We start from the raw sequence: 13,826 nt of genomic DNA on the forward strand, positions 1-13,826 counted from the left end.
AGGAAATCTTCTGATCGTTTCTAGTGACAAATAAACAACAACAACGCTGCAGAGGAGCTGCGACGCGTCATAACGGTGCCGCAGCCGCTAAATACACATCATATGTGAACTACGAGACGACGGTAAAAAGAAAATAGAATTAAATTTCCATGTTTTCATGTATGAAAAAACCCAAAATGAACACTGTAAGCGGACTGTTGATTACTAGAAGTGAATTATTATATATAATATATACTATAAATATAATATATATATTGTATATTTATTTGTATAGAAGTGATTCTGTCCCGAGCTGTTTGATCCATAGAAGTGATTGATCACTACAAGCGGTTTCCACTGTAAAGCTTCTTCTGCACTCACCTGATTTGGTCAGAATCTCCTCATCACCTGAGTCAAACTCATCCTCATCTTCACCCTCCTCCTCGTCATCATCACTTGCTTCGGGGTCTCCTGCAGCCTGATCCACATCCTCCTCTTCATCTTCATCCTCCTCCTCCGTCTTTCCTGCAGAAGCTGCTGCGTCGCTCTGAGCTGATTTCTCCTGCAGATCAGAACATTAGAACCCGACACAGAAGAACGTCACTGCAACAGTACGACACAACAGGAGAATTAAACTCTCAAACATTAGACCTCTGTCATCTAAAGTATTATTAATATATAATATAATCTCAGATCATCATATTCATTTACTTTGTCTTCCTGAAACCTCGCTGGGTCCCCTAAAGAGACCACATTTCTCCCAGTTTAGCTTCGCTGCATTGGTTTCCAGTAAAATCCAGACTAGAATGTAAAATCCTCCTAACTTACAAAGCCCTTAATGGTCAGACACCATCATATTTAAAGAGCTCATAATACCGTATTATCCCACTAGAACACTGTGCTCCCAGTATGCAGCTTACTGGTGGTTCCTACCTAGTATGCAGCTTACTGGTGGTTCCTACAGTCTTTAAAAGTAGAACGGGAGGCAGAGCCTTCAGCTATCAGGCTCCTCTCCTGTGGAACCATCTTCCAGATTGGGTCCGGGGTGCAGACACCCTCTCTATGTTTAAGAGTCGGCTTATAGTTCGGGGCATAAATGCATTAATGCATGTTAGTAACTCGGCTTCTTCTCCAGAGTTTTGTGCTTTCTCATCTTGCAGGTTTCTCTGGATCGTGGTTGCAGGACGCCTGTTGTGCTGCTGATACTGTTTTTTATTATTAGTCATATTTCTATTATTACAGTGTGATTGCTGAACTGTATCGCAAACTCATTTTTTATTCTGTACATTTCATAAATTTGCGTATGAAATGACTTATTGCAGAAAAACATGTTTTTTCAAACATTTGTCACCTTCTCCTCCTTTCCATGTCGAAACGTGCAGAACTCTTTATAGATTAGACTTTTATTATTGATAATATTTATACTTTTTGATTTATTAACGTTCAAATAAAAATACAGACTTCCATTGTATTTATAAGTCAGCAACTGTATACAGTAGAGACTCCATTCACATTTCTTAATGCTCAGTATGACATGCTGATCAAACATCTTCATAATGTTCACATGTGAAGTTTATGAGTTATAAAATACATTGAAGTTAATGGATCCCAGTCCATTCCCAGTGTATGTGTGGGCTTCACTGACCGTCATGAAGCTCATACATACAATGCAGTGGAAAAATGCTTATCAGCCCTTTATGAACTCATGATTATAACATTCATAGTTTGATATATAACGTTTGTTAAGCCAATGAGCTGTTTCCAGTTCCTGTGTGATAATAACAGGCATCGTTTACAGAAGCAACAACTATTTAGCTCAACATGCAGATGAACTGAGATGGACCACATCTTTCTAGAAACAGATAAATAGCTGCATTCAAATGCAAATGTAACTCACCCAAATGTTATACTACACTTCAAATGCATAAAATACTAAACTACTGCAAAACACATCAATGCAAAACCAAACTAATCAGCTGATCAGCTGACAGCAATCACACATTTTCTCTTCAGGAAGTTCTGCTTTTCTAATATTATTATTGTTGTTATTGTTGTTATTCTGCTTCTCTGTGTCTCCCTCCTTCTTTCTCTCTCAACCCAACCGGTCGAGGCAGACGGCGCCACCTAGAGTCCGGTTCTGCTGGAGGTTTCCTCCCGTTAAAGGGGAGTTTTTCCTGCTGCTGGTGGAGGAACGTTGGGTCTCTGTAGATTAAAGAGTTCAGTCCAGATGCTCTATGTGGAAAGAGACCTGAGATAACTTCTTTATAAATGAAACTGACTAGATCCGACACATACGGAGTAGAACTGGACAAAAGGTCATTTGAGGGAACAGACGGACATCGGGATAAACGGACTGGAGCAAAAAAATTTAAATTTAAATATATATTACATAATATCAACAATTTATATATAAAATGTATAATTATTATAACGAGGTAAATACTGAGAGAAGCACAAAGATTTAACAGCAGACAAACCTCAGCTTTCCTCTTCTTCCTGATTCTGTCGATTTTCTGGTCGAGAGTCGTCCGAGTTCTCTAAAAACACAGAACACAGTTAATACACATCAGTAGAACGTTCAAGAACCAGCACACAGCTGCAGAACGTTACAGAACCAGCACACAGCGGTAGAACGTTACAGAACCAGCACACAGCTGTAGAACGTTACAGAACCAGCACACAGCTGCAGAACGTTACAGAACCAGCACACAGCTGCAGAACGTTACAGAACCAGCACACAGCTGTAGAACGTTACAGAACCAGCACACAGCTGTAGAACGCCATAGAACCAGCACACAGCGGTAGAACGTTACAGAACCAGCACACAGCTGCAGAACGTTACAGAACCAGCATACAGCAGTAGAACACCATAGAACCAGCACACAGTGGTAGAACGTTACAGAACCAGCATACAGCGGTAGAACGCCATAGAACCAGCACACATCAGTAGAACGTTCAAGAACCAGCACACAGCTGCAGAACGTTACAGAACCAGCACACAGCTGCAGAACGTTACAGAACCAGCACACAGCGGTAGAACGTTACAGAACCAGCACACAGCTGTAGAACGTTACAGAACCAGCACACAGCTGTAGAACGCCATGGAACCAGCACACAGCTGCAGAACGTTACAGAACCAGCACACAGCTGTAGAACGTTACAGAACCAGCACACAGCTGCAGAACGTTACAGAACCAGCATACAGCGGTAGAACGCCATAGAACCAGCACACAGCGGTAGAACGCCATAGAACCAGCACACAGCGGTAGAACGCCATAGAACCAGCACACAGCGGTAGAACGCCATTGAACCAGCACACAGCGGTAGAACGCCATTGAACCAGCACACAGCGGTAGAACGCCATAGAACCAGCACACAGTGGTAGAACGCCATAGAACCAGCACACAGCTGTAGAACGCCATAGAACCAGCACACAGCGGTAGAACGCCATAGAACCAGCACACAGCTGTAGAACGCCATAGAACCAGCACACAGCTGTAGAACGTTATAGAACCAGCACACAGCTGTAGAACGCCATAGAACCAGCACACAGCGGTAGAACGTTACAGAACCAGCACACAGCTGTACAACGTTACAGAACCAGCACACAGCTGCAGAACGTTACAGAACCAGCACACAGTGGTAGAACACCATAGAACCAGCACACAGCTGTAGAACGCCATAGAACCAGCACACAGCGGTAGAACGCCATAGAACCAGCACACAGCGGTAGAACGTTACAGAGCCAGCACACAGCTGTAGAACGCCATAGAACCAGCACACAGCAGTAGAACGTTACAGAACCAGCACACAGCTGTACAACGTTACAGAACCAGCACACAGCTGTAGAACGCCATAGAACCAGCACACAGCGGTAGAACGTTACAGAGCCAGCACACGGCGGTAGAACGCCATAGAACCAGCACACAGCGGTAGAACGTTACAGAGCCAGCACACAGCTGTAGAACGCCATAGAACCAGCACACAGCTGTAGAACGTTATAGAACCAGCACACAACTGTAGAACGCCATAGAACCAGCACACAGCTGTAGAACGTTATAGAACCAGCACACAACTGTAGAACGCCATAGAACCAGCACACAGCTGTAGAACGTTATAGAACCAGCACACAGCTGTAGAACGCCATAGAACCAGCACACAGCTGTAGAACGCCATAGAACCAGCACACAGCGGTAGAACGTTACAGAACCAGCACACAGCGGTAGAACGCCATAGAACCAGCACACAGCTGTAGAACGTTACAGAACCAGCACACAGCTGTAGAACGCCATAGAACCAGCACACAGCTGTAGAACGTTACAGAGCCAGCACACGGCGGTAGAACGCCATAGAACCAGCACACAGCGGTAGAACGTTACAGAGCCAGCACACAGCTGTAGAATGCCATAGAACCAGCACACAGCTGTAGAACGTTCTAGAACCAGCACACAGCTGTAGAACGCCATAGAACCAGCACACAGCTGTAGAACGCCATAGAACCAGCACACAGCTGTAGAACGCCATAGAACCAGCACACAGCTGTAGAACGTTATAGAACCAGCACACAACTGTAGAACGCCATAGAACCAGCACACAGCTGTAGAACGTTATAGAACCAGCACACAACTGTAGAACGCCATAGAACCAGCACACAGCGGTAGAACGTTACAGAGCCAGCACACAGCGGTAGAACGTTACAGAACCAGCACACAGCGGTAGAACGCCATAGAACCAGCACACAGCTGTAGAACGTTACAGAACCAGCACACAGCTGTAGAACGCCATAGAACCAGCACACAGCGGTAGAACGTTACAGAGCCAGCACACGGCGGTAGAACGCCATAGAACCAGCACACAGCGGTAGAACGTTACAGAGCCAGCACACAGCTGTAGAACGCCATAGAACCAGCACACAGCTGTAGAACGTTATAGAACCAGCACACAACTGTAGAACGCCATAGAACCAGCACACAGCTGTAGAACGTTATAGAACCAGCACACAACTTTAGAACGCCATAGAACCAGCACACAGCTGTAGAACGTTATAGAACCAGCACACAGCTGTAGAACGCCATAGAACCAGCACACAGCTGTAGAACGCCATAGAACCAGCACACAGCGGTAGAACGTTACAGAACCAGCACACAGCGGTAGAACGCCATAGAACCAGCACACAGCTGTAGAACGTTACAGAACCAGCACACAGCTGTAGAACGCCATAGAACCAGCACACAGCTGTAGAACGTTACAGAGCCAGCACACGGCGGTAGAACGCCATAGAACCAGCACACAGCGGTAGAACGTTACAGAACCAGCACACAGCTGCAGAACGTTACAGAACCAGCATACAGCAGTAGAACACCATAGAACCAGCACACAGTGGTAGAACGTTACAGAACCAGCATACAGCGGTAGAACGCCATAGAACCAGCACACATCAGTAGAACGTTCAAGAACCAGCACACAGCTGCAGAACGTTACAGAACCAGCACACAGCTGTAGAACGTTACAGAACCAGCACACAGCTGCAGAACGTTACAGAACCAGCATACAGCGGTAGAACGCCATAGAACCAGCACACAGCGGTAGAACGCCATAGAACCAGCACACAGCGGTAGAACGCCATAGAACCAGCACACAGCGGTAGAACGCCATTGAACCAGCACACAGCGGTAGAACGCCATAGAACCAGCACACAGTGGTAGAACGCCATAGAACCAGCACACAGCTGTAGAACGCCATAGAACCAGCACACAGCGGTAGAACGCCATAGAACCAGCACACAGCTGTAGAACGCCATAGAACCAGCACACAGCTGTAGAACGTTATAGAACCAGCACACAGCTGTAGAACGCCATAGAACCAGCACACAGCGGTAGAACGTTACAGAACCAGCACACAGCTGTACAACGTTACAGAACCAGCACACAGCTGCAGAACGTTACAGAACCAGCACACAGTGGTAGAACGCCATAGAACCAGCACACAGCTGTAGAACGCCATAGAACCAGCACACAGCGGTAGAACGCCATAGAACCAGCACACAGCGGTAGAACGTTACAGAGCCAGCACACAGCTGTAGAACGCCATAGAACCAGCACACAGCAGTAGAACGTTACAGAACCAGCACACAGCTGTAGAACGTTACAGAACCAGCACACAGCTGTAGAACGCCATAGAACCAGCACACAGCGGTAGAACGTTACAGAGCCAGCACACGGCGGTAGAACGCCATAGAACCAGCACACAGCGGTAGAACGTTACAGAGCCAGCACACAGCTGTAGAACGCCATAGAACCAGCACACAGCTGTAGAACGTTATAGAACCAGCACACAACTGTAGAACGCCATAGAACCAGCACACAGCTGTAGAACGTTATAGAACCAGCACACAACTGTAGAACGCCATAGAACCAGCACACAGCTGTAGAACGTTATAGAACCAGCACACAGCTGTAGAACGCCATAGAACCAGCACACAGCTGTAGAACGCCATAGAACCAGCACACAGCGGTAGAACGTTACAGAACCAGCACACAGCGGTAGAACGCCATAGAACCAGCACACAGCTGTAGAACGTTACAGAACCAGCACACAGCTGTAGAACGCCATAGAACCAGCACACAGCTGTAGAACGTTACAGAGCCAGCACACGGCGGTAGAACGCCATAGAACCAGCACACAGCGGTAGAACGTTACAGAGCCAGCACACAGCTGTAGAATGCCATAGAACCAGCACACAGCTGTAGAACGTTCTAGAACCAGCACACAGCTGTAGAACGCCATAGAACCAGCACACAGCTGTAGAACGCCATAGAACCAGCACACAGCTGTAGAACGCCATAGAACCAGCACACAGCTGTAGAACGTTATAGAACCAGCACACAACTGTAGAACGCCATAGAACCAGCACACAGCTGTAGAACGTTATAGAACCAGCACACAACTGTAGAACGCCATAGAACCAGCACACAGCGGTAGAACGTTACAGAGCCAGCACACAGCTGTAGAACGCCATAGAACCAGCACACAGCAGTAGAACGTTACAGAACCAGCACACAGCTGTACAACGTTACAGAACCAGCACACAGCTGTAGAACGCCATAGAACCAGCACACAGCGGTAGAACGTTACAGAGCCAGCACACGGCGGTAGAACGCCATAGAACCAGCACACAGCGGTAGAACGTTACAGAGCCAGCACACAGCTGTAGAACGCCATAGAACCAGCACACAGCTGTAGAACGTTATAGAACCAGCACACAACTATAGAACGCCATAGAACCAGCACACAGCTGTAGAACGTTATAGAACCAGCACACAACTTTAGAACGCCATAGAACCAGCACACAGCTGTAGAACGTTATAGAACCAGCACACAGCTGTAGAACGCCATAGAACCAGCACACAGCTGTAGAACGCCATAGAACCAGCACACAGCGGTAGAACGTTAAAGAACCAGCACACAGCGGTAGAACGCCATAGAACCAGCACACAGCTGTAGAACGTTACAGAACCAGCACACAGCTGTAGAACGCCATAGAACCAGCACACAGCTGTAGAACGTTACAGAGCCAGCACACGGCGGTAGAATGCCATAGAACCAGCACACAGCGGTAGAACGTTACAGAGCCAGCACACGGCTGTAGAATGCCATAGAACCAGCACACAGCTGTAGAACGTTCTAGAACCAGCACACAGCTGTAGAACGCCATAGAACCAGCACACAGCTGTAGAACGCCATAGAACCAGCACACAGCTGTAGAACGCCATAGAACCAGCACACAGCTGTAGAACGTTATAGAACCAGCACACAACTGTAGAACGCCATAGAACCAGCACACAGCTGTAGAACGTTATAGAACCAGCACACAACTGTAGAACGCCATAGAACCAGCACACAGCTGTAGAACGTTATAGAACCAGCACACAGCTGTAGAACGCCATAGAACCAGCACACAGCTGTAGAACGCCATAGAACCAGCACACAGCGGTAGAACGTTACAGAACCAGCACACAGCGGTAGAACGCCATAGAACCAGCACACAGCTGTAGAACGTTACAGAACCAGCACACAGCTGTAGAACGCCATAGAACCAGCACACAGCGGTAGAACGTTACAGAACCAGCACACAGCGGTAGAACGTTACAGAACCAGCACACAGCGGTAGAACGTTACAGAACCAGCACACAGCTGTAGAACGCCATAGAACCAGCACACAGCTGTAGAACGCCATAGAACCAGCACACAGCTGTAGAACGTTACAGAACCAGCACACAGCTGTACAACGTTACAGAACCAGCACACAGCTGTAGAACGTTACAGAACCAGCACACAGCTGTAGAACGCCACAGAACCAGCACACAGCTGTAGAACGTTACAGAATCAGCACACAGCTGTAGAACGCCATAGAACCAGCACAGCTGTAGAACGTTCTAGAACCAGCACACAGCAGTAGAACGCCGTAGAACCAGCACACAGCTGTAGAACGCCGTAGAACCAGCACACAGCGGTAGAACGTTCTAGAACCAGCACACAGCGGTAGAACGTTACAGAACCAGCACACAGCTGTAGAACGTTACAGAACCAGCACACAGCTGTAGAACGTTATAGAACCAGCACACAACTGTAGAACGCCATAGAACCAGCACACAGCTGTAGAACGTTATAGAACCAGCACACAACTGTAGAACGCCATAGAACCAGCACACAGCTGTAGAACGTTATAGAACCAGCACACAGCTGTAGAACGCCATAGAACCAGCACACAGCTGTAGAACGCCATAGAACCAGCACACAGCGGTAGAACGTTACAGAACCAGCACACAGCGGTAGAACGCCATAGAACCAGCACACAGCTGTAGAACGCCATAGAACCAGCACACAGCTGTAGAACATTACAGAACCAGCACACAGCTGTAGAACGCCATAGAACCAGCACACAGCGGTAGAACGTTACAGAACCAGCACACAGCGGTAGAACGTTACAGAACCAGCACACAGCGGTAGAACGTTACAGAACCAGCACACAGCTGTAGAACGCCATAGAACCAGCACACAGCTGTAGAACGCCATAGAACCAGCACACAGCTGTAGAACGTTACAGAACCAGCACACAGCTGTACAACGTTACAGAACCAGCACACAGCTGTAGAACGCCACAGAACCAGCACACAGCTGTAGAACGTTACAGAATCAGCACACAGCTGTAGAACGCCATAGAACCAGCACAGCTGTAGAACGTTCTAGAACCAGCACACAGCTGTAGAACGCCGTAGAACCAGCACACAGCTGTAGAACGCCGTAGAACCAGCACACAGCGGTAGAACGTTCTAGAACCAGCACACAGCGGTAGAACGTTACAGAAACAGCACACAGCGGTAGAACGTTACAGAACCAGCACACAGCTGTAGAACGTTACAGAACCAGCACACAGCTGTAGAACGTTACAGAACCAGCACACAGCGGTAGAACGTTCTAGAACCAGCACACAGCGGTAGAACGTTACAGAAACAGCACACAGCTGTAGAACGCCATAGAACCAGCACAGCTGTAGAACGTTCTAGAACCAGCACACAGCGGTAGAACGCCATAGAACCAGCACACAGCTGTAGAACGCCGTAGAACCAGCACACAGCGGTAGAACGTTCTAGAACCAGCACACAGCGGTAGAACGTTACAGAACCAGCACACAGCTGTAGAACGTTACAGAACCAGCACACAGCTGTAGAACGCCATAGAACCAGCACACAGCGGTAGAACGCCATAGAACCAGCACACAGCGGTAGAACGTTCTAGAACCAGCACACAGCGGTAGAACGTTCTAGAACCAGCACACAGCGGTAGAACGTTACAGAACCAGCACACAGCTGTAGAACGCCATAGAACCAGCACACAGCGGTAGAACGCCATAGAACCAGCACACGGTGGTAGAACATTGTACTGCATTTGAAGCAGGGTTCTGCTGGGTTTCACCTTGTTCTTGAGCTGTTTCATGACGTCGGCCATCACCCAGTCGTCGTCGTGGTTCAGTCCGTCTCGCTCTCCAAACTCAAAGTCCGTGTTGAAGTCTCTCGCCCCGCGAGTCTGATTCCCAAACTTCTTCTTCCTGTTCAGGACGATCGGCTGGTCCTGAAACACAATCAATGTGATTATTGATTATTTCATGTTTGTTTGTGACTCACACAGACGCTGAAAGCAGCCGTGTGATGTGTAGACGACAGTAACGAGCTGCAGCACAAACACCAACATCTCTAATTAGCAGCAGGTGGAAGACGGACGAATCTCACCTGCCAACAAAAATGATGCCACACATGAGCAAAACAGTTCCCAAATGTTCCCAAATGTTCCCAAATGTTCCTAAATGTTCCCAAATGTTCCCACATGAGGTTTGATTCAGTGAGTCAGAAGAATACAAGCTGATGTTGTTCAGATTATTCAGCTGAAATATGATGTTTCTGTGATCTGCAGGATGCTTTTTATCCAGGAAGTCATTACATATGACTCTTTACTGGTAGCAGTTTTATTTTAAAATTATTTTCTTTTGCTTGTAATGTTTCCCAGCTCCTGCAGTTCAGCCAATAATAGGTTTTTAGTCGTTTCATTCATCCAGATTGTTTGTACTCTGAAGATGCACTTGTGAGTGTTGTAAGATTTTAATCTGCAGTGTTTTATAAATATAATTTCTTTCCAAATTTGCTCCTTTTAAAACATAACCAAGCGGCCATTGTGATGAGCATAGATATGTCTTATTCTATGTTTTGAAGAAAAAAACGTGTAATATCTGGAGTGTATATTGAGTATTGTTATTATTATTATTGTATATTGAAAATGCTGCCCAATAAACACAAACAGCCTGAACAACTTTCACTCCAAGCTGAAGCCCAAACTCCAGACGACATCAGATGACTTCCCGTTAACGTAAAAGGAACCTTACAAATGTTTCAGGTACGTTTTATGTTTCTACTACGTTCATTTGAAGAGTGAATTAAACAGGTGAGACAGGTGAGACAGGCTCCATGTGCTTCTGTGTGAAATGTAAACATTCAGATCTTGTTTCATCTCTTCTTCTTCATATTTAAACTTAAAAAACATTTTGTCTTTCTTCCAGCCGAGCTCTGGTTCCCTGCAGCGGGCAGAGATCAGCTGTGAGGCCGGACTCACTCACCTCCTGGTCGGACTCGGTGTCGGGTTCCTCCGGACTCTGCTCCTCGTCCCGGATGGTCCCGATCAGACCCAACTGCTCCAACATGGCGGAATGCACTTTGGTACCGAAACTAAACGGGTTTTAATTGGTTTAAACGTATTTAAACGGGTCTTATACGGGTCCTGTGGAGGTTCTTCACCGTTTTCTCTCCACGCTCACTCACATGTGTTGAAGGAAACAGGAAGTGACATCAGTCTATTTCCGTCCTGTTCTTCCTCTTCTTCTTTGGTGGTTAACGGCTGTTGGCATCCTAGAAGTTGCATTACTGCCTCCTACTGGCTTTATCCGTCACTACAGTCCGATGTCATTAGAGTCTTCTAATAAATCCAGTTCTCCCCTTCACAGTGTCCACACCTTCAATCACATCCTTAATCCTCACCTGTACACCTGTCATCACTCTTCTTCTCTCCTCACATTTCCTGCATGAAGTCATGACATGCCCCACCGTCTCGCTCTCTCTACACTGATAATGTCTGTTTTCCAGAGGAGGCTGGTCCATAGATGCAGAGGAGCTGCTGAGGGAGATCAAAATATAAAAAAACAATATTTGGTTGAAATAAACTATTACCAAATCTCATTATCATTTATAAAATATTTTTCTCTCTTTGGAAAAAATCTATTATTGAAATTCTGATTAAAATGCTTCAACAGCGACACCTGCAGGGCAGGAGGAGGAAGGTCTGGCCTTGTGAAGTGGTGGTGGATGTATGAACAGAACTGGATACAGGAACAGCGCCGGGCTTTGGAGCCAGTTTGACATAGCGGCCAAACCGTGTAATTACAACATCACGTGACATTATTGGGCCCAAAAAGATGTTTTCCTTCAGACTTACATTGTGAAAGAGATGTGGATACATTAGTGCAGGAAATATGAGGAGAGAAGAAGAGTGATACATTAGTATCCACGTCTATTAGTGGATACATTTGTCGCAATGACTCGCCTCACTGTCATTATTTGTTCCGTTCAGTCTGATCACATTTCAGAAGTCTAGAAAAAACAACGACTGAATTGTTTTATCCCCATTCAAGTTAGCCGGAGGGCTAAACTGGAAGTAGCCGACTCGTCACTGGTGCACTTACTCTACGGGCCCAATAGAGGCAGAACTTTTTGATCTTTTTTGGCTTCATGTGCAACTGAGTAACCTTCATAGGAATGAACAGGACCCTGCCTCCAAGGCCTGAACCCCTCAGCCACATCATCTCAAAGAGTGGCTACGGATACCGGTTCTGAAGTGGAACAACCATCAGTCACCTCCTCTACATGGATGACATCAAGCTGTATGCCAGGAATGAGCAAGACATCGACTCACTGATCCACATCGCCAGGATCTACAGCAACGACATTGAATGGTCGGATGGTATCGAAGAGAGGGAAGATGATCAGAACGGAGGGGGTTGAACTACCAGAAGGCAGCATTGCAGATGTTCAGGACAGCTACAAATACCTTGGCATCCTGCAGCAAATGGAAACCTTGAGGAGGCCGCAAGGAAGTCAGCCACAGCCAAATACCTACACAGAGTAAGGCAGGTCCTGAAAAGTCTGCTGAATGGCAAGAACAAGATACGGGCCATCAACACGTACGCCCTGTCAGTCATCAGATACCCCGCTGGTATAATAAGCCGGCCAAAGGAGGAGATAGAGGCCACTGATATCAAGACAAGAAAGCCCCTCAAAGTGCAGGGAGGGTTTGACCCCAAGTCCAGCACCCTGAGACTGTACACTAAGCGGAACGAGGGAGGCCGAGGACTGGTGAGCATCAGAGCCACTGTCCAGGACTAAACAGCCAACATCCAGGACAACATCAGGAAGATGGCCCCCAAAGATGAACTGCTAAGTGAACCTCAGGCAGCAGAAACCCGATGATGCAGAGGAGGAGGAGGAACCATCATGGAGGAACAAGCCCCAACACGGCATGTACCACCGACAGATAGAGGAAGTGGCTGATATCAAGAAATCCTACCAGTGGCTGGAAAAGGCTGGACTGAAGGACAGCACAGAAGCACTGATCATGGCAGCACAAGAACAGGCACTCAGTACAAGATCAATAGAGGCGGGGATCTACCACACCAGACAGGACCCCAGGTGCAGGCTGTGCAAAGATGCTCCTGAGACAGTTCAGCACATAATAGCAGGGTGTAAGATGAAGGCAGGAACAGCGTACATGGAACGCCATAACCAAGTGGCTGGCATAGTGTACAGGAACATCTGCACTGAGTATGGGCTGGAGGTCCCAAGGTCACAATGGAAGACACCTCCTAAGGTGGTTGAGAAAGACCAAGCCAAGATCCTGTGGGACTTCCAGATCCAGACTGACAAACTGGTGATGGCTAACCAACCGGACATCGTGTTGATCGACAAACAACAGAAGAAGGCAGTAATGATAGACGTAGCCATCCCAAGCGACAGCAACATCAAGAAGAAGGAACACGAGAAGATCGAAAAATACCAAGAAGAGGAGCTAGAAAAGATGTGGGGAGTGAAGGCAACAGTGGTGCCAGTGGTAATGGGAGCACTGGGGGCTGTGACCCACAAACTGGGTGAGTGGCTCCAGCAGATTCCAGGTACAACATCTGAGGTCTCTGTCCAGAAGAGCCCAGTCCTAGGAACAGCTAAGATACTGCACAGACCCCTCAAACTCCC

General features: G+C 47.2%; 1 protein-coding gene across 2 annotated transcripts in view; it reads right to left on the reverse strand.

The window, feature by feature from the left end:
- Window positions 1-11,390, reverse strand: part of ddx27 (DEAD (Asp-Glu-Ala-Asp) box polypeptide 27) — a 30,521-nt gene extending 19,131 nt beyond the window's left edge. Inside the window, exons 1-4 of one of the 2 annotated variants that reach the window (XM_042407112.1) lie at window positions 11,147-11,390; window positions 9,955-10,110; window positions 2,457-2,516; window positions 361-541 (exon numbers count right to left, since the gene is read on the reverse strand). In XM_042407112.1, the coding sequence (XP_042263046.1) occupies window positions 361-541; window positions 2,457-2,516; window positions 9,955-10,110; window positions 11,147-11,230 (481 nt within the window). In that variant the 5' untranslated portion in view covers window positions 11,231-11,390. The remainder of the gene's footprint in view (window positions 1-360; window positions 542-2,456; window positions 2,517-9,954; window positions 10,111-11,146) is intronic. The other variant, XM_042407113.1, reaches the window with a different exon arrangement.
- Between the last annotated feature and the right edge of the window lie 2,436 nt (window positions 11,391-13,826).

The sequence above is a fragment of the Thunnus maccoyii genome, chromosome 3 (genome assembly GCF_910596095.1).
Source record: "Thunnus maccoyii chromosome 3, fThuMac1.1, whole genome shotgun sequence".
NCBI classification, from domain to species: domain Eukaryota; kingdom Metazoa; phylum Chordata; class Actinopteri; order Scombriformes; family Scombridae; genus Thunnus; species Thunnus maccoyii.